Here is a 22,714-nt window from a genome sequence, read left to right as displayed (position 1 = left end):
CTGCCCTCTCTATAGCTCTTGTTTGGCTGACACATGAACCCCAGAAAGCTGCGCTCTTGTTGGCTCACATGAGAAGAGATTTTAGGAGTGATGGCGGTGTAGGGAAAATACATTTTGGGGGTTTCCTGAGATCATACTGAGGTTAGTGTGGTCAGTTTATCCGCAAACAATACTTCTCCCACCACATGGTTAGAAGAACAGGCCTGTTAGCAGCTTTGAGCAGTTTAGCTCGCTGCTATTAGCACTGTATAGTCCCTTCTTATGTTCAGCCAGCATCAGATTCTCATTGTAGCCAGCAGACGGCACTGCATGATTTATTCAGTATTGAGCTGTACATACAGAACATGGTTTGGTATCCACCTTCACTAGTCACAGCAGTGAGGCCTGGCAATGTCCTGTTTCTGTAATTGGCAATTGCACACAATGCAGTTCTGTCCATGAGTAGCCAAGTTCCTATATTTTATATTAGCTGGTGTTCTCCTTTTAAAGTTTTACTAAACCCAGGACCCTGCTTTCACTATGTCGGGTCTCCCACAGTACACAGAACATGGAAATGCAATAGTTTACATAGTTAGTCAGGTTGAAAAAAGACACAAGTCCATCCAGTTCAACCATAAAAATAAATAAAAATAAAAAATATCATACAATCCCATATACCCAATTCTATACTCACTGTTGATCCAGAGGAAGGCAAAAAACCACAGCAGAGTACGATCCAATTTGCTACAGCAGGGAAAAAAATCCTTCCTGAACCCTAAGAGGCAATCGGATTTACCCTGGAACAACTTTACCTATAATAGTTAGTACTCGGTTATATTATGTACATTTAGGAAAGTATCCAGGCCTTTCTTAAATAAATAAATAAATAAATAAATATATATATGTTAGTAAATATAAAACGGCTAAATACCTTTTCGCATAAACAGTATATAGTAGTCTTTTGACTTTTATCAGTGTCTGGTTAAAGCTTGTAGCAAGAGTTTTCATTCTCCTCTGACTGTCTTGTGAGGCTGCAGGAACCCTCTGTCTGAACAGTGCTGATTGGCCCTGTGCTGATCACATGCACCCTCCCAGGAAAAAACGCTCTGCACATGCTCAGTTTGGTGTGTATCGCTAGAGTGACTCCAAAGGCTGTGTCTTATCTGGAGATGGATTGGGGACAGGGGAAAAAGGGGAGGGATCAGAGCAGACAGGATCAAACAGCCTTTTTACACTAACCCCTTAGGTTCCACAGTGAGTATAACAAGCGTGATTTACTGCATATACCAGGGGTGTCAAACTGGCAGCCCTCCAGCTGTTTTGGAACTGCAAGTCCCATCATGCCTCTGCCTGTAGGAAGTCATACTTGTAACTGTCAGGCTTACAGTGCCTCATGGGACTTGTAGTTCCGTGACAGCAGGAGGGCCGCCAGTTTCCACACCTGTGGTATATACAGACTGATTTTACTGTTGTGAGTTTAGTAACAATTTAAGTACTGCAGTCGTTGGTGCATTTCTCACTTAGGAAAGATTCAAAATGTTTTTTATGTTTTTTTTTTTTTTTTTTTGTTACCATGTTTTTCATGTTTTTTTCCCACAGCTTAAACACCATAAACATTACGTTCTTCTTACTAAACATGCTCATTTATGACAAGGATAGAGGCTCGAATCTTGCCATACATGCTACAATCAGCTTGTAGTCTTTGGTTTTACTATGTATGGCCTGCTTGATTAGATGAAAATGAAACGGATAGCTGAAGTAAGCCCCATTAATACATAATGGCTGCACAATGTACAGAAGTTTGTACAGGTATATTTCCAGATTGTAATGTAGATTGGGGCGGCACTGATGGCTTGCAGCACTGGGGTCCTTGGTTAGAATTTCGGACAGAACACTATTGTCATGATGATTGCATGTTCTCTCTGTGTTCTCATATGTTTCCTCCGGGTACTCCAGTTTCCTCCCACACTCCAAAGACATGCTGGTAGGTTAATTGGTTGCTGTGTAAATTGGCTCATGTATGTGTGTACGTATTGGCTGTGTAAATGTGTTCTCACATTCTGCATGCCAGTTTTAAGAAAAGCAAGCGGGAAATTCTGGCAACCTACCTCATGAAAAAATTATCAATGACGTTTTATGGAAAAAGGCTTTTAAACATGTCAGACACGGTGCCCAGAAAGCTGGTCCATAGAATCGCAGAGGTCGGATACAACTGAGCGGACATATACACGCAATGTGTGATACCAGCTTTCCTGGGTCAGTGAATGACATGAATGGTTCTCTGCACTCTCTAATATGTTAGCAATACATACAATAAAGCAGTAATAAACCCAAAACAAAAAAATATTCTATTGAAGCTTACCAATCATTAGATGTGGTGGATGGCTTTTTTAGGCTTTTTCCTCTGTTTTCACCTAACAGTCTGGCCAGTAACACACCTCCTGTATTAGAGTGCCTTTACTCTGGATGAAGGAGCACAGGGGGCACTTTAGGACCGCATCATTGTCAGTCTGGGGAGAGTGGAGTGTTAGATGTACTAGCAGATTTAGATACGCTAACAAATTAAAACCAAACTTTAGTTCACACTGCAGCTACACAAGCAGTTACAATTCAAAAAATAGGACTCTATAAATAGGACTTTGAATGTCTCTCCAATGAACACAATACACATTGTGTTTACTTCCTCTTTAAGGTCCTGATGAAGCAGCTTCTGTCCACAAAACACGTCAACCTATGCTATATCAACAGGGAGGATATCCATGCCAAAATCCCATATCTCTCATTTGAGACAAGTGGTAGAATGTATCCACTTACAAAATAATTTAAAGTCCTATTTATAGAGTCTTATTTTTTGGATTTTTTATTTTTTTTTGCGGGGGGGGGGGGTAAGTTTTACATGTATAAATCAAACTGATCGCTGTAATCACCCCTTTTAGTGGTAAATGTTTTCTCTCAACACTCCTAACTGATACATTTTGCAAGAGAGCTTGTTTGACAGATGACAGACTTGCTCACCAGATCACCATGGACAGACTTGCTCACCAGATCACCATGGACAGACTTGCTTAACAGATCACCAGGGACAGACTTGCTTAACAGATCACCAGGGACAGACTTGCTTAACAGATCACCAGGGACAGACTTGCTTACCAGATCACCAGGGACAGACTTGCTTACCAGATCACCAGGGACAGACTTGCTTACCAGATCACCAGGGACAGACTTGCTTACCAGATCACCAGGGACAGACTTGCTTACCAGATCACCAGGGACAGACTTGCTTACCAGATCACCAGGGACAGACTTGCTCACCAGATCACCATGGACAGACTTGCTCACCAGATCACCATGGACAGACTTGCTCACCAGATCACCATGGACAGACTTGCTCACCAGATCACCATGGACAGACTTGCTCACCAGATCACCATGGACAGACTTGCTCACCAGATCACCATGTGAAAATAACAGAGAGCCTAATAAAGGAAAACAAATGCAGCCATCACATCTACGTATTGGTAAGCTGCATTATGATGCATTTTTCCCTTTGGGTTCGATACTGCTTTAATACATAAATATACTGTACATCAGCTCTATGGAATTGACGGGGTAAGTATTCTTCCAGTAAACACAAACAGATCTCGGCATATTTAGGTTGGATTATTAAAAGACTTCCGTGGGGTTTTATGCAGGTATGACATGTCCATTTTAATAAAGTTCTGAGAGATTGAAGTGAAGGGGTGTCATTCCCACACAGCCATTGCCATTTGCATCTGTCAGAACATCACCTCCGAGGCGGAAATATCATTTCCTGCGGCTCCTGGGGAAGCGTGATTCTCTGTTCACTTCTATATCCTGAGACTTTAATCACAAATAATTACATCTATTAAACTGCTCTGTGATGTTAGCATTGAATATTTATTAGAAGCCTCCAGAAATTAGACATCTAAAACACACTCCTGGGACTCCAGATTTACATTTTGAAGATATGTATAACTATGCAAGTACTTTGCAAGAGAAAAATTATAAAGCAACAAGAGAAATCTGTAGTATAGAGTTGGAGCCGAGGAAAAAAAATAAGGGGATTTACCTATAGCTAGTCCTGAATGCAGAAATGTTGTATAGTGTCATTCACTTTTTTTTTTTACTTGTGGGGTGGCATCTCCTTCCTTAAAGTGGTTCTAAAGCCTCAAGGTTTTTAACTTATGCATTCTATGCCTTAAGGTAAAAAAAAAGCTTCTGTGCTGCAGGAACACCCCCCCCCAATTCTTACCTGAACCCGATCTGATCCAGCGATGTACACAAGAGCAGCGGCTCTTACTGTTGCCTCCCTACTCATTGGGCAGATTGACAGCCGCTTTCAATCAAATTCAATGAATTCGCTGCAGAGGAGGGGCCTGGAGCGCTGGCGGGGACCCCTGAAAAGGAGGATTAGAGCTGATCTGTGCAAAAGCATTGCACAGAGTAGGTAAGTATTAAACAGTATATATGTTTTAAAAAACGGTTTAGTATCACTTTAAAATGTTTCTAAACCCTAACAATATTTTTTTTTATTATTGTTATTTGATTTCATTGGGTCCTTTAACCCCTTACCTTTTGTAAGCATTTTGTTATGTACTCAATAAGAGCAAATAAAAAAACCTGTTGATCCTGACAGAAAAATTTTGTAAGCTGATAACTCTTCAGAATGCACAGGGAATATCAGCCCTGCCCAGTTCAGCTCTATGAACTACAAAACATCTCTCCATATGTTATTGAAATGAGCAAGGAGGGTTTTCTGTAGTCTAAGTCTTCTACCTGTTGTAGGGTTCCAAATGTGCTGCTCCCTAAAAACAGCATGCCAAGGGCTTGCTCACACTTGTGTAGAGACAGACAATTTTCTACAGTGGAAAAAGACTGGTCTCCGCAAGGACACTCAGGAAACAGTTGTTTTCCTTGCGCCGTATTTACATTGGAAAACAGGTGGCAGGTGCTGAAGATTGCTGTATGGAACTCCACAGGATGTCTGCATTTTTCTGCACCACACCCAGGCTCTGTGCACTTGTTTCTAAGCATAGAAATAAATGAAATATCACATTGTGACATTTTTATAAAGTTAAAGTAAACGCTCCCAAAAAACCTCTGTTGAATTTTCTATGGCAGAGTATATGGAGAACTCACAGACCAGTCACTCAACTCCACTTTCAGTCTTCAATGATTTTGACAATGGAGAGGGAAGATATCTCGTGGGTAGGCACTTGAGTAAGGAGAGAGGAGCACCCAGTGTCCAGAATTATTCTGGACACCCGGTGCTCCTTTCTTCTCAAGTAGATCTTGGCTGAAGCAACAGCTCTATCATACCAGCAAGGCAGCTGCTCTAAAGATAGATCAACACCATCATTTACCCGTGGAGCCACCGAATATCTATCATGAACCATCCTACTGGTCCAAGCTAATCGATAGAAGGCGGCACTCTAATTTACAAACATATCATAGACATGATTGTTGTGGTATGCAAACAGCACATCCATCATGTCTCCCGCTGTTGCAGAACTACAAATGCCAATCGGTTGCTAGGGCCTAGGTCTAGTAATGCTGCGTAAACATATAAGTCAGATAAAGGTTGCAAACCGCTACTGTAGAAGAGAACAAAGCATCTGACGCACCATACTGCTGAATGTATTTCATTCAATGAAGGAAAGGAATTAAAACTGGTTGGATACAATTTTAGGTGCAGAAGCCACTTTCTATCAAAGGAAAGATGGTTTTACACGTACCTATTACATCCAATAACTGGTTGAGGCTTTGAAGGTAGACTAGGCTTTTCCATTGATTGCTTAACGTACTGAAGAAAATAAATATTGTAACACAACATTTTCACTGATCTTCCTGACCTCAGTCATTTCCAGTCTACATTCAGACCTGTGAGTCTTCTTGATGCTTTCACACGTTTAATGGATACAGCAAATATGAAGTTGTGAAGGGTTTGATTTTTTGCTAATTATGCCTTTGGCCCAGAGAAACTGATTTATTTATTTTTTATTAAATTGAAATGCCATATTTTTAGGAAAAAATCCCTGTAACAAAATTGCATACATTATAAAATTCTTAGAAGAAGGAAAATCACCGCTCAAGGTGGGTCTGCTATAGGGTCATACACAGGTGTAGGATTCCAAGGGTGCTGGCAGTGCACTAGGCAAGCATTGGCGTAAAATGAAGGATGGATGGCCGCACTCCAAACCAAACAGGTTGTCTTTATTTAAACGAACAGCAAAAACATATAAAATTCTTACATTTCTCTGTTCTGAAATAGTTGATATTTGCCTCACCATATCCTTTCTCATTTCTTCATGCACACTAGTGTTTGTGCAGTTCCATTAAAAAAAAAAATCACAAAAATGCTATTAGCAGCATTTAAGAGCGTTCCTGCTGGAAAAACATTCAAAAAAACTCTACAAAATGTTTTTTGATTTTTTTGCTCCTAGATGCCAAAGCTCAAAAAATGCTAATAGCCTAAAGTAGCGCGAATGGACACTATTTAGCTTCTAGAAGCAGAAAAAAATGCTAATAACAGCTTCTTGGAGCTTAAAAACTAGTGTGCATGGAGCCTTAAGCCGGGTACACACTCTGTTGGTTGCATGAAAAAACAACATGCAAGGTTAGTCCAGTGATCTCCCCCCCCCGCTAAGCTATTGCGCTCTGACAGGGCCCCCCCCACCAGAACACTCCGACCAACGCTTTCTGCCATTGGCACAGAGCACTGATTTAGAAGTCGGTTGGCTGCTGGTTTTCCAGTATGCATGTTCAACAGAAGCCAGTGGAATAACCGGCTTCTGTCGGACTTACTGATACACAAAGGCAGATTGTCGACTGTTACTTTTTGTACGGGGAAATGTCTCCTGACATTCTACCCTATTGGCACCACCCAAAAATGTGGCTTCGCAAAATGTATTTCAAAAGTGAAGGAGCCGGGTAGAAAATTGCAGCTAACCAGTGCTTGCATCCAGTCAGTGGCAGTCGTGAGTATTTAGACAGCCATAGGTGCTGCAGCTATCTGAATTCTAGGGATGCACCAATACCATTTTTTTAAGACCGAGTATGGGTACCGATACTTTTTCTCAAGTACTTGGCAATACCAATTACCGGTACCTATTTTTAGTGTCATGGTTTCACGGTAGAGCACTTGCCAGAGCTTCTACAGTCCGGATGTCCCGTCTCACACTGCCACACCCTCGCACGACGTCCTATATGCGAATGTGAACCAAAATCCTTTTCTACGGAGCCAGGTCACATGTGAGGGTCAGCTGCTGTGCAATTAAAAAAAAAAAAGTCCGGTACCATTTTCATCCCAGTAAAGGTGTGATTTCCGATGCCATACACTTTAACAATTTGCACTGGAATTGCAACTGAACCAGCAAACGAAACCGCACCAAGCACTTTTACAAATCGCACTGCAAATTAGACCCGCACGTATGTGAACCCAGGCTTAAGGTGGCGATTAATATCGGCACCAATACCGGTATAGGTGCAATGTTACTGAATACAATAGTTGGCAGTGGGGATTCCTTCATCCACGCTGTTGACTATGAATGTGGGAATAGATTGATTTCTCTCATTCAATCCATAGTCCAAGTGTGTATGACTATCCTTAGAGACGTTCCCATGCCTTTTGAATAGAGTACCTCTTAGGTTCTGTTGTGTATTTTGAACGGGAAGTGACGAGAAATCTCCCTAATTGGGAAACCGAGATTGCCCCTCAATCCAAATGGTAGCGAAAAAAACATTGGGTGTCAAATATGAACTTCAAATATGGAATAAACTACGTGGTGTTCTGTATACAATGATGTCTGTAGTGTGTTTGCTTCGTGTGATTTTGTAGATCTCCTCCTTGTTGTGTTGGAATATTTGGTGACCCGTTCCCCTCTGACTCATTGTTTTGTGTAACTTGTTTGCTGGGATGAATAGACCTTATAAAATGTTGTAAAACACAACTTGCTTTAGACATTCTAGTGAGCGTATAATATTTGTTGATTGGTAACGTTCGAGTCGAGAAAAATAGCTTTTTAAATATATATATTTTTTGGTATATTTATCCAAGTGATGTGTACATTTGATTTATATTTTGTGTATATAGCATCATACTTTTAGAATCTGGTTACTCCCACTCTGTCATCATAAACAGATTCTGCAAGGAGCGTTGTGATGTAATTCTCTTGCAGCTTCAGATTGAACGGCTGTGGTGGAAATGTATCAATTCTGTTGCACAGCAAGGCCATGCAAAACGGGAACAAAGAATCCGATTTATGGCAAGATCTCAGCTAGTTGTAAATTTACCCTCTGCTGTTCAGATGTAGTACTGTGCCCCGATCACGTCATAAAGAACTTCACTCTACCCACTTTTTGCTGGGTAGCATGCCCAGGAATCCAGCGGTGTCGTGTAGTGATCTGTTGCTGAACACGGAGTCTCGCGTTGCCATTTTTATCTGTGACGATTAGGGCTGCAACTAACGATTATTTTCATAATCGATTAGTTGGCCGATTTATTGTTTCAATTAATCGGATAAGAGCCTTAAAAAAAAAAAAAAAAAAGTTTAAATTTTTTTGGGCCAATTTGTTGTTGGGCAGATTACAAAACACAAATTGCCGCAAAAAACACATTACATGCTTTTTTGCAGCTTCTCCATTGAAGTATATTGAACCAAAAAAAAATAAAAAATAACATCGTTTTACGTTAAAAGTCCTTGCCCTTTCCAAATACGCAGCAGCTGAAAAAAAATCATGGATGTGAACGTGTCCCTTTAAAAAAACAAGTAAATGAACTGTAGTGTGATTTTACAAAAAGCAGCAAAAAACAGAGGTGTGAACCCAGGCCTGAGACGTTTAGTAACATAAAAAAAAAATAAGTACAAAAAGAGCAAATAATCGCTACTGTAAGGGGTCCTTTTTTTTTTTTTACTGTGGGACAGTGAAAGTAATATTTACAGTAGCGATTTGCTTTTTTGTACTTTAACCACTTAAGCCCCGGACCATATTGCTGCCTAAAGACCCAAGGTGTTTTTACAGTTCGGGACTGCGTCGCTTTAACAGACAATTGCGCGGTTGTGCAACGTAGCTCCCAAACAAAATTGGCGTCCTTTTTTCCCCACAAATAGAGCTTTCTTTTGGTGGTATTTGATCACCTCTGCGGTTTTTATTTTTTGCGCTATAAACAAAAATAGAGCGACAATTTTGAAAAAAATGCAATATTTTTTACTTTTTGCTGTAATAAATATCCCCCAAAAACATATATATTTTTTTTTCCTCAGTTTAGGCCGATACGTATTCTTCTACCTATTTTTGGTAAAAAAAATCGCAATAATCGTTTATCGGTTGGTTTGCGCAAAATTTATAGCGTTTACAAAATAGGGGATAGTTTTTTTGCATTTTTATTTTTTTTTATTTTTTTTTACTACTAATGGCGGCGATCAGCGATTTTTTTCGTGACTGCGACATTATGGCGGACACTTCGGACAATTTTGACACATTTTTGGGACCATTGTCATTTTCACAGCAAAAAATGCATTTAAATTGCATTCTTTATTGTGAAAATGACAGTTGCAGTTTGGGAGTTAAACACAGGGGGCGCTGTAACATTTAGTGTTCACTTTGTGTGTGTTTACTAGTGTAGGGGGGTGTGGCTGTAGGAATGACATCATCGATCGGGTCTTCCCTATAAAGGGAATCACCCGATCGATACGCCGTCACAGTGAAGCAGTGTTTACACATGGCTCTCCCCGTTTTTCAGCTCCGGGGAGCGATCGCGACGGAGCGGCTAAAAACAAATAGCCGCGCCGTCGTCCCGGATCGCTCCCCGAGCGGACCCGACCTCCGCATGTACCGGGGGGGGGTCCCGATCGGACCCCCCACCCATGTCTAGCAGAGGACGTACAGGTACGTACATGTGCCTGTCCGTGCCATTCTGCTGACGTATATGTACATGAGGAGGTCGGGAAGTGGTTAAAGGGCTAATTTTAGTTGTTTTAACCCCATTATGTTACTGGCAGATTAATCGATTATGAAAATTGTAATCAATTAATTTCATAATCTATTTCATAATCTATTAATCTATTAGTTGTTTTTCGGCCCTAGTGACGATATCAGAAGGCTGCTTACTGTTATCAGACAACCAACTCCCTAAGGCAGGGGTCTCAAACTGGTGGCTCTCCAGCTGTTGCAGAACTACAAGTCCCATCATGCCTCTGTCTCAGGGAGTCATGCTTGTAACTGCCGGCCTTGCAATGCCTTATGGGACTTGTAGTTCTGTAACAGCTGGAGGGCCGCCAGTTTGAGACCTCTGCCCTAAAGAGCAGACTCCTAGGATGTATTAACATGGGTATCCCATGATGCTTCCAGCAAGTGACATGCCATTTTTGCCTAGGCGAAGACCATAGGAAGTTTGAGGAGAAGTGAAGTCGCCTAAAAAGGTAATTGAAAAAAATAAAGGAGGGGACTAGGGATTACGTGGCGGGGAGGGGGAAGGTCAGTTTTAAGCTAGCCATATACAGCTCTATTTTTGACCGATACCTACTAAATCAGGCAAAATCTGAACCATTGGTGACCCTGTTGACGTATGACCATTGGAAGTGTGGGGAAATCCCACATTTTAGCATTGTCACCAAACAAGGGGGATTCTTCTAATGAAACCTACTCAGTTTGTGTCTCTGGGACAGGAAGTGAAGGCAAATTTCCTCAGTGATACACAGACAGCAACACACTAACCTTGCTGGTGTTTAATCCTTTCCTGTTTTCTCCAAAACAGAAAAGAAAAATGAAGGCTATAGATACTTCAAACCTGTCTGCATTTATGTCTTGGCTCTGGTCATAGTGCTGGCGGGTTATTTGAACCAAATAAAGTATAACTAAGAACAAAACCTTTTATTTTTATTTTGGATAGAGTGGAGAGGGATTAGAACACCTGCCATGTTCTTATTGCTGTCTGTGCCTCCCGTTGGGGAGATTCACCCTCTCTATTTGTCCTGCTTACCATTATCAATAAAAGTGAACGTAAAAGTAGGAAAATGTCCTCAATGGGACAAAGAGGGCAAAAACAAACCTTAAAGGGGTTAAAACCTTCTCTTACTCTATCCAAAATGAAAAAAATAAATAAAAAATGTTTGCCTATAGTTCTACTTTAAATATAAAATATAAGGTGTTCTTTATTCTAATTTTTACCAGCCTCAATTGTTTATTGGTAAAATGTGGCGGCCTTGCTATATCTTAATCTATCGGAGATTAAATTGGTCTCGAAGCAGATGACTAATGCTTTAATCAGGATTGATTTTGCCTATTGATCAAGATTAGGTTGGATTTTGTCAGCTAAAGTGGAAAATTTGATTGGTTGACGCTGCTATAGACAGAAGCAGAATATATATATAAACACAGCGCTTTACATATACATTGTACATTCACATCTGTCCCTACCCTCAAGGAGCTTACAATCTAAGGTCCCTAACTAGCATTCATATACTAGGGCCAAGTTTAGACAGAAGCCAATTAACCTACGTGTGTGTGTGTGTGTGTGTGTGTGTGTGTGTGTATATGTATGTATGTATATGTATATCTATATATATATATATATATATATATATATATATATATATATATATATATATATATATATATATATATATATATATATATATATATATATATATATATATATATATATATACAGGGAGTGCAGAATTATTAGGCAAATGAGTATTTTGACCACATCATCCTCTTCATGTATGTTGTCTTACTCCAAGCTGTATAGGCTCGAAAGCCTACTACCAATTAAGCATATTAGGTGATGTGCATCTCTGTAATGAGAAGAGGTGTGGTCTAATGACATCAACGCCCTATATCAGGTGTGCATAATTATTAGGCAACCTCCTTTCCTTTGGCAAAATGGGTCAAAAGAAGGACTTGACAGGCTCAGAAAAGTCAAAAATAGTGAGATATCTTGCAGAGGGATGCAGCACTCTTAAAATTGCAAAGCTTCTGAAGCGTGATCATCGAACAATCAAGCGTTTCATTCAAAATAGTCAACAGGGTCGCAAGAAGCGTGTGGAAAAACCAAGGCGCAAAATAACTGCCCATGAACTGAGAAAAGTCAAGCGTGCAGCTGCCAAGATGCCACTTGCCACCAGTTTGGCCATATTTCAGAGCTGCAACATCACTGGAGTGCCCAAAAGCAAAAGGTGTGCAATACTCAGAGACATGGCCAAGGTAAGAAAGGCTGAAACACGACCACCACTGAACAAGACACACAAGCTGAAACGTCAAGACTGGGCCAAGAAATATCTCAAGACTGATTTTTCTAAGGTTTTATGGACTGATGAAATGAGAGTGAGTCTTGATGGGCCAGATGGATGGGCCCGTGGCTGGATTGGTAAAGGGCAGAGAGCTCCAGTCCGACTCAGACGCCAGCAAGGTGGAGTACTGGTTTGGGCTGGTATCATCAAAGATGAGCTTGTGGGGCCTTTTCGGGTTGAGGATGGAGTCAAGCTCAACTCCCAGTCCTACTGCCAGTTTCTGGAAGACACCTTCTTCAAGCAGTGGTACAGGAAGAAGTCTGCATCCTTCAAGAAAAGCATGATTTTCATGCAGGACAATGCTCCATCACACGTGTCAAAGTACTCCACAGCGTGGCTGGCAAGAAAGGGTATAAAAGAAGAAAATCTAATGACATGGCCTCCTTGTTCACCTGATCTGAACCCCATTGAGAACCTGTGGTCCATCATCAAATGTGAGATTTACAAGGAGGGAAAACAGTACACCTCTCTGAACAGTGTCTGGGAGGCTGTGGTTGCTGCTGCACGAAATGTTGATGGTGAACAGATCAAAACACTGACAGAATCCATGGATGGCAGGCTTTTGAGTGTCCTTGCAAAGAAAGGTGGCTATATTGGTCACTGATTTGTTTTTGTTTTGTTTTTGAATGTCAGAAATGTATATTTGTGAATGTTCAGATGTTATATTGGTTTCACTGGTAAAAATAAATAATTGAAATGGGTATATATTTGTTTTTTGTTAAGTTGCCTAATAATTATGCACAGTAATAGTCACCTGCACACACAGATATCCCCCTAAAATAGCTAAAACTAAAAACAAACTAAAAACTACTTCCAAAAATATTCAGCTTTGATATTAATGAGTTTTTTGGGTTCATTGAGAACATGGTTGTTGTTCAATAATAAAATGAATCCTCAAAAATACAACTTGCCTAATAATTCTGCACTCCCTGTGTGTATATGTATATATATATATATATATATATATATATATATATATATATATATATATATATATATATATATATATATATATATATATACACATACACACAATGTGTGTGTGTGTGTGTGTGTGTGTATATATATATATATATATATATGTGTGTGTGTGTGTGTGTGTGTGTGTGTGTGTATATACACCGTATTTATCAGCATATAACGCGCACTTTTTTTCCCCTTAAAATCAGGGGAAAATCGTGGGTGCGCGATATACGCCGATACTGCTGTTCCCGGGCGCAGCCGCCGACATATACCGAGCGCAGTACACTCGGCTCCACTCGCGGTCACGCCCTGTCCCGCCTCCTAGCCTTTATGCGAGAGGAGCCGAGCCTAGCCGAGTGTACTGCGCTCGGTATATGCCAGCAGCGGCGCTCAGAGACAGCGTGGGAGAAGCGGGGAGGACAGCGCGGGAGAAGCGGGGAGGATACCACCAAGGCCACAGACTGACGCTGGACCGGACAAGGCCGTCAATGGACGCCGGGCAAGACACCGTCGAGGGGCATTCAAACTGTAAGTATTTCTTTTTTTCCTTAGAACTCCCTTCTAGGTTTGGTGTGCGCGCTATACGCCGGTGTGCGCTTTACCCCGATAAATACGGTATATATATATATATATATATATATATATATATATATATATATATATATATATATATATATATACACACACACACACACACGATAAACTTGCTCTGTGCATTGGTTTTTGCATGGAGCAGCCCTGATCTTCCTCTTTTTGGGTCCCCTACCCGTGCTCCTGGCCCCTCCCTCCTGCTGAGTGCTCCCAGAGCCGCTGCTCTGCATGTCCATTCCAACACAGCCGAGCATTGGCCCCGCCCCCTCTCTCTCCTCATTGACTCACTGGCTGTGATTGGCTACCGCTGTTGTCTTAGCCAATGAGGAGAGCCGAGGCTCTCGTACACTTTACTGGATCGCAATGGGGCTCAGGTAAGTATTGGGGGGGCTGCTGCACACAGGTTTTTACCTTAATGCGTGGAATGCATTAAGGTAAAAAAAAAAAAATTCTGCCTTTACAACCACTTTAATTTGGTTTTTCCATTGTAACCATAATGGTCATCAGAGCTCATACACATGTAGTACCAGTTATAGCAAGTACTATGTAGCTACCCTTTGCATATATATCTGTTACAAGATCCTTTGATCACCTTGTCTGATGGCTTTAGTGGCTTAGTAAATGTCAAGCAGCCGTTGTGAAAATACTGATTTATGAATAACGCCTCTTGTAATGATTGGCTAGCACAGATTGACCCTTTTTGTAGTAGACAGATGTTGTTCTGGTTTCCCCTGATAGCTTGTTTAGCTGGTTAACATGTTTTATTGGCTGTGTGTTCTGTATAACTACACACCAGCAGAGCATAAAAATACTCCAAATTCCCTTCCAGCAGTCAAACTAGATAGGCGGCTTTCCAGAGCATCTCTGCAGAGGCTTTTACCATGACTTATCTCAGGGAGGTGTTTTTTTTCCCTTCTCCTGCCCACATCCGTTTGCTGACTCGGACACTGGGTCTAGGTTACTTAAAGATCTTATTTGTGTGCTGTTGCTTGAATAGAATGTGCAAGAGGTGAACCTTGCTACAGCTCCCTGCTATGCTGCAAAATCAGACTCAGCTTTTTAATGCAACCTTTTTATTAGATGTTATTTCTGTTTATTGGACGCCAGTTATTCTTTGCCGGGACTAAGTGCAGATGACAATGAGATAGGAACCATTAAGCAGAAGAGAGCTGCATTGATTTTGCAGCAGGTGATAATGCAACAGTAGTGTGTAGCATGCTGGGGGTGGATGACTTGGGGGAAGAGACATCTAATTTTGGGAGAGAATTCTAACCCGGCTTGAAGGACCTGCAGTCTGCCTCTCTGACTCGGCTGCAACTTTCCCTGTGGATGGGAGAGGATCCACAGTGTGCGACTTCAGGCTGACGTCTTGAAGAGAATGCATAACAATGACACTGGGGAATCTCACTGTTATTCTGCAAGGTGACTCCAACCCAGTTTCTCCCACCGCTGCTGGGGAAAAAAAATTGAGAAGTCCGGTGATAATGATGGAGGAGGAGGAAGAGCTTCAGTGCCAAGCTCCAAATGCACAATCTGTGGCCATACCTTCACCTTAACAAACAGCCCTTTCTCTGACTGCTGAGTGAGCTGTAATTTTGCAGAGGAGGCAATTATCATGGAATATTAACGGGAGAAAATAGGACTATTGTGGTATTCAGAACCTGCTCAGATCAAAACTTTTTTTTCTTCTCGTCCCCTGTCCTGAAACTCAGTTGCTTTAACTTCTGGGAAGAATTTTGTATCTTGTTGCTTCTTCGGAAATTTGTCTGGACTGTTCTATTGTCGTTACATTTTAATGGACACAAGGCATTCACTGTGCAAATTGTTTCTTTTGTCATTGATGGAAGCTTAGTTGCTGAATTAACAGTTCCGCTAAGTTGTTTGCATTGCTGAACTTTTTTCTTTTTTTTGTCTTTTTTTTTTTTTTGCCTTTTTTTGTTTTTATTGTTGGAAGTTGGCTTTAATTGTAGGCTTTTTTTTATGCAGGGTCCATTCTTGTTTCCGCAGTTTGTGTTTTATTCTTTTTGCTGTGGTCCACTTATCCCCTTACTGTATACTGTGCTGCAGACCCTTTAAAAAACAAAATGAATGTATGTTTTGCTTGTATCCATTATCCCGATCCTCATCGAGTACAAACCAAATGTAATGATATGACTGTTTAGGCCCTTTCTGTTGGGATTGATTTTAAACTGATGGTGATCTTGATGTGGTTTTACATCTTTTTGCTACAGACGGCTTGATTCTAGATGAAATGCTTTTTGGGTTGCATAGGCAGTTCTGCATTGGCACAGGTTAGCAGCACTTTTCAGTATGCGTTTCTTGTTTGCATGGATTGAGAGGCACACTGATGACACTTTCTCCGACTAAACGCCAGAGTGCTTCAGCATCTGTAAATAGCTTGATCTCTAATGAGGATGTGCAGTTGAGGCAATTGATTGAATAGCTGCAGTCGTCAGTGTGTATCTCCTTGCTCTCTGCACACTGCCAGGGGAGGGGGGAGAGCGGCAGGATCAGATCCAGCTTCTTTCAGAATTGGAAGTAGCACGGATCCCCTGGGCCAAAAGGCCAGGATTGTTCGTCTTCGCTGCGCCAGTTTCCTGAGAACGGTGGACTGTGCCAGGCTGCACAGCCCCTGCTATGACACCGGCATTTCTTTAAGCCAGTGCAGCACTGCATAGGATGTAGATCCATGTGTGGGATTCTTGGTTGCGTCTCCGAAGTTGGACTCTGCCCAGGCTTTGAAGTGGAGATGGGTAGCACTTGTGATAAAGGTACATGCAAAGAATGTGTTTTTTCTTTTTTTCTGGATTTTAAGATTCAGACTTGTCCATTTAACTCACGGTTGACCCATAGTCGTACAGAGAAGGGATTAATTTGCTAAAGGAGTAGAGGTTGTTCACCTAGCAATGTGAATATACCCTATACAAAGTGAATATTGGTAATCAGGTGGTCCTATAGTCATCAAATCAATATATGGGTCTTTGGTTTGTATAAATTGTATAATTGATCATTTTTAAAATCCTATAAATTATTGAATTGCTAATTTTAGAATCATATTAGTGCTATATTTACTAGATAAGTTCCCTTCGGCAACTCGTAGATGCTTCCAAAGAAAGGTATATTCCAGTGGGAAGGACTACGATCATCAGTGGTCATATGGTCACTTTGAATAACCAATCGTGTTCAAAGGAAATAAAAAATGATTGGCTGTTTAAAGTAAACACAGCTTCATATTCTTCACCAACGTTCACTTTACGATGTGAACAGCTTTGACTCCTTTAGTAAATTAACCCTACTGACACGCTTGCTGGTTTTAGACTTTCCACAATTGCATACATGTGTCTAATTATTATTAGCAGTATTCTTTCCATTCTAAAAAATTCCTGTAATTTTTCACCTAACCGGTCTTTCCTTTTTTACCATTGTCCGTAGAACAACACGCTACATGTTTCCTACAAATGCGTATTGAAACATTAAATTAGACTGATAAATTAATAATATTAGTCGTGTTAAATATTGTGGCTAGTTTAGTAACAGTGATATTTGTAAACCTAGATATATTTAACAACCTAGTCAAAGGCCAGAGATGTACCGGAACCCTCAGCAATCAATCCGATCAATCACTAGCCCTCCCACTGTAAGCTGATAAACGTTTACCTTGCGAAAATTTTCTGAAAACCTCAGATGGGTGCCCTTGGTTACTAAAGCATAATTGGGTGAATTAGTTTAATTTATAGTCTGTATGCTATATTGGAGCCAAAAAAGTATGGGTGCAAATAAAGTGCTGATTTCTGGTCTACTACTTCTATAAAATGGAATACTGCACATGGAGCACAAAGGTATTTTAAAAGTATTATTATTGTTGCAGAATAAGAAGGCATTATAAACCTGCAGCAAAATGTAGGAGGGTCATCACAGAATTATTTAAAGTTTTTTGGCACGCACTGCAAGCTAGAAAGAACATCTACTGCAGCTGTGAATACAAACCAATCAGGTCCCGTTTTTTTGTCAAAGCTGAAAGCGGGAATATACAGCGGCCGTTTGAGAAAAAAAAATAAACACCTGTAACACAATTGCATAATTGCTGGCATGCATCGCATACTTGCACATTATGAAATACTTACCTTAGAACAAAGCCTTCCAGCAGCAAGCTGTCACAGCGGAAGGGGCTGACATCTTCCCCCGGTCTGGGTTCACGGACTCCAGCTGTGTGAGTGGCCAGAGCTGTGATGACATCACTCCTGCCCATGCACGCACGTGCTCTCGGTTTCGGCACGAGGCTCCGGAAGGTCCAGCACAGTCCGGTGACCTCACCGGCTGCATCCAGGGTGAATATCTTTTAAACGGTGCTCGTTTCGGAGATATTCATTTTAACTTATTATAGACTTATCTGTAGGTAAAAATCACAATGCGAGCTTTACTACCACTTTAATTTAACGAGCTGAAGTTGGAAGCGGATTGGCTACCATGTAGCAGCACAAGATTTTGTATATCAACCCCAATGTCTGAAGCCTTTTACATAACCATGGGCTTTTAACTTTAGCTTGTTCAATTCAAAGTACCGTATATACTCGAGTATAAGCCGAGTTATTCAGCACATTTTTTTGTGCTGAAAATGCCCCCCTCTGCTAATACTTGAGTCACCTTTTTGCGCCTGATCTCCCAGGTTTGGGGACTTGGTGCCGGCCGTAGGTCCCTTGGACCCCAAACTTGTCACGTATGTAGCCCCACTTTTCCTCCACAAGTGTGCAACTTGTTGTCCGGGGGACCTACGGCCGGGAAGCACCGATTTTTCAAACCCGGGCACCCCTTCCATAGACTCCCATGTTAAACGGTAATTTCTCCGGTGACTTTGGGGACCTGGTACCAGCTGGTCGTAGGTCCCCTGGACCCGGAACATGGCACACATATAGCCCCATTTCTCCTCTAACTGTGTGCAAAGTTTGTTGTCTGAGGGACCTTGGGCTGGGGAGCACCGATTTTTCAAAGCCGGGCACCCCTTCGATATACTCCCATGTTAAACGTCAGACTAGTCATGGGCACAGTGAGGCATGCAGATGGACACCCTAGGCTTATACTCAAGTCAATACATTTTCCCATTTTTTTTTTTTTGTGGTATAATTAGGTGCCTCGGCTATACTCAAGTATATATGGTATAACTAAAGGCAAAACTTTTTTGTTTTGGATATAGTGGAGAGAGATTAGGACACCTGAGAGTTTTTAGTGCTATCTGTGCCCAGCCCCCCCCCCCCCCCCGTTAGGGAGATTCACCCTCTCGATTTGTTCTTTTTACCATTATCATTGAAGGTGAAAGTAAAAGAAATTTTAAAAGTTTGGGTTGTCACCAGAAAAGTAATAGCATGGAAATCTTCCAATGGGGACACTAGTTCTGGTGACCTGAGGGTCCCCAAGGAATTCCCTTAGTTTGCAGGGATTTTCTCTCACTTCCTGTTTGACTTTGGGACAGGAAGTGAAGGAAAGTCTCTGCAATCAGACACAGATGGTAAAAAAAAAAAAAAAAAAAAAATAACAGGGGTTATAACCTTCCCTTTCTCTATCCAAAATTTGGGGGGGAAAAAGTTTTGCCTATAGTTCTACTTTAAGTTTTGACAAAAAAAAAACTGGAAGCAGGGTCGCACCAGATTTTGCACTCGCCAATTTTAGTAAATCTACCCCATTGTTTTTATTGGTATTAAAACTAAGCAAGGGTTGGCTTCGTTGACAGTTTACATTTTTTTTATTTGGCGAGGTGTTAAAAGACAGTTTTTAATGTTTTCTATTTAGCTGAGTTGTATAATAAGCTTGACTCAGGGCTGGTCAAGTCTCAGGAACCAGGTAGTCCATGAACTTGACATTATTTTAGCCTTTATTGGCTCCTTAAAGCTCCCGCCGTCCCTGGATTGGACTGCTCTGCTCCTAAATTATATAAAGATGATTCGGCCCTGCATTTATGCTGAATGTGTGTTTTCTTATTCTGCATTTATATCTGTATCTAAGTAATGTGAGTCTCGGTATCTGGCAGTCTGTTTATTTTGTAAGGCATATTTGTATCAATGGAATTCACCTGTTGAGCGTGCTCTACTGTATCCTAATCCACTCCCAGAGACCTACGCTTGGAATGTGTTCTTCTCACTGTCTGCAGAGTTCATTCTTTTTATTTTGTCTGCTCCGAGGAGCCCAACTGTGAAATCTAAAGAACAATTATCTTTTCTCACAAGAAGCTTAAACAAAAAGATGCTTGTTATTATTTGACAAGCCGCCCTGCTTGTTCTGCTTAGAGAATGGTGAGGTTTTATTTTCCACTGTTGACCTTACGTCAGTCTCATGTCAGGTGTTTTTTCTTTACTTGTACAGAGGTGCCAGCTGAGAGGTCGCCACGAAGGAGAAGCATATCGGGAACCAGCACATCCGACAAGGCTAGCTCCATGGACCCTGCCAGTACCTCTCCATTTAAAGTCTCTGTAAGTTATTAATATTTCTTTTAATCTCTGTGGTCTCTACTATACACAATAATAGGTGCTCTTTGCATTTGTGTTTATCTACTCTTGAACACTTCTTCGTAAAACCTTTGTGTGGCTTCAAAAATAAAGACTGGGTGTCAGCTACCTGTAGATCGTGATCTACCAGTAGATCACGGACAGGTGACTTGTAGATCACGGTCTGGGCTTGCTGACCCACTATCCCAGAGCATCAAACAGAGTGCAATGCAGAGGGATTACTTGTAAAGTTGGAGCTATAGTAGGGAGCAAGAGCCGCGTAAGCCGATGCCTCCTCTGTAGCACTGGCTCCTGTCCCATGCGGAGTGATACCAACTGCACTCCACCTCTTATCCCGGCTATCGGTCTCCAGAGTGGTGCCAGCAACAGGAAAGAAGCGATTCTACAGGTCACTGTGACCCAATACACTGGGTATAATAGTATAGGGCTGCTTTCACACTGATGTGCTGCGATTTACCCACAACGCAGGTGCAGTGTACCTGCAGCTTTCATGCCAATTTGCTGCGCTTAGCCATAGACTTCTATTATATCCTGCTGTTTTAATACCCCTGAACTTTACGTGTGAAAGAGCCCTAAGGGTGCCGCGGTCAAATGCAAATAAGGGCTCTTTTAGAAAGTTCAGCAGGTACTGCTGCTGCTATGAAAAGTGATTAGAGTGTGCTGACAGGTGGTATGGAGGCGATATGTTGCCTCCTTGCCACCATAAACCCATGATTGCTGTGCAATGCATGACACGGTAGCATGGCAATCCGGTGTGAGGAGGCAACCCTGTGCTCAGTGATCTTTGACTTGTTGTTCAGGTAGATGGCCACCTCTTTAAGGTTGCCTAACCCTGACATAGACATGCTATATGTTGCTGTAGACTCATTAAAGTGGTTGTACACCTCGGACATAAAATATGAACAAAGAATATCACTCTATAGTGTGTACTTATCTCAGTTAAAAGCATTAAGTGTCATTCCTGTTTGCTGCTTTGTTCCTCTATCAGTTTTCCTGACACCAATAGACAAAGGGTGACAGGGAAGGGAGCATCATCTCTGTTCCTGTGTGCTGTGTGGAGGGAGGTGGGTCCCTTCCCTCCAATCTGCTCTCAGATTTCTCCTTAAGCTCTGCAGATTGTAATTTCAGCTTTTCGCACCCTGTTTTCTGACAGCTCAGACAAGCTTTAATCAACTCTTGACTTAAACAGATGTATAGTAGATAAGACTGCAAATAAACAGATAAAACTTAGATAGGAGGATTTGTTTAATCTCTGTGTATCACCTGAGGCCAGTCACTTCACTAGATATATGTAAGGGTTCACAATGCCTTATATATATATAAAGGCAAAAAAAGACAATAATACATTTGCTATGAGAGTACAAAGGTGGAACTAGAGATTTTGTTCCCCAGACAATCCGTTTAGAATACGTTCTGGCAATTTTTAAATATTTCACACAACATATTTCCCTTCACCTTGCACCCCCTACTCTGTTGTATTTTGCACCTCTGAAGAGAATTGGAGGACGTACATTTAAATTCCTTCCGGTATTGGCTGTTGTAGAGACCTCTGTTTCTACAATGTCTAAGTAATGTCTGTAAGTATTAGCCCTCAAGCCTGGTGCACACTACAGTCTTTTTTTCTTTTCTTTTTTTGCCACTGTACTAACCACGCAAGGTTAGTCCAGCGATCTCCCCCGGTGAGCTGTGTTCTGAAAGGGGGACTCCCTCCAACAACCCCCCCCCCCCCCCCCCGCCAGAACACACCAATAAGTGCTGATCAGGGATTGGTTGGCTGCTGGTTGTCCAGCATACACGGCAGACCTGCCAAACTGTCATATCGACGGGCAGAATTTCAGCTGGTATTTTTTGTACCGACCAATGTCTCCCGACATTCTGCTTGTTGTGAACGGGGCTTTAGAAAGACCTCTGTATTCACTGATGGGAAAATGTCTATAGGGCAAACTATTGTAAATCGTCTAATTATTCACTGATATGGCTCCTGTGAACTGAAAGCCTTTTGCATAATACGGATTAATGCTCTTTGTGCTTTACACCAGCTTGTTGAATGAGCCTGAAGGGGCCTTAATGTGGGGCAGTTGGTTGGAGGGGAACATGGGATTGCTGTTAGTTTATACAATTTGTGTTTCTCCTCGTCTACTTCAGTGGGCAGAAGATACACTTATGTGTTTAGCTTTTGGAATAGCAAATGGCATATTTGGGGCTTGTAAGTCAAAATTAAGTGGCTATACTTCTATTGCGAAATTGATTTTGAAGGTGTCGGCTAAGGGCTGTCCTCTTCATTCACCACTTTGCAATTCACTGACCTGGAACAAGCATATGCATATCAGGTGTTGATCACTTAATATGCAGACACTTGTTCCAGTTCAG

At 41.5% G+C, this 22,714-nt stretch overlaps 1 protein-coding gene across 9 annotated transcripts in view; it reads left to right on the top strand.

Annotated features, from left to right (window-relative positions):
• The window catches only part of RASAL2 (RAS protein activator like 2), a 425,879-nt gene that overhangs the window by 290,568 nt on the left and 112,597 nt on the right, over positions 1 to 22,714 (top strand). For 8 of the 9 annotated variants that reach the window (XM_040360350.1, XM_040360349.1, XM_040360355.1 and 5 more), the window contains one exon: positions 20,202 to 20,308. In XM_040360350.1, coding sequence (XP_040216284.1) covers positions 20,202 to 20,308 — 107 coding nt within the window. Of the gene's footprint in view, positions 1 to 15,855; positions 16,619 to 20,201; positions 20,309 to 22,714 lie in introns of those variants that run through there. The other variant, XM_040360352.1, reaches the window with a different exon arrangement.

Source organism: Rana temporaria, chromosome 7, assembly GCF_905171775.1.
Source record: "Rana temporaria chromosome 7, aRanTem1.1, whole genome shotgun sequence".
Lineage (NCBI taxonomy): Eukaryota > Metazoa > Chordata > Amphibia > Anura > Ranidae > Rana > Rana temporaria.
This window is presented reverse-complemented; position numbering and strand designations above follow the sequence as displayed.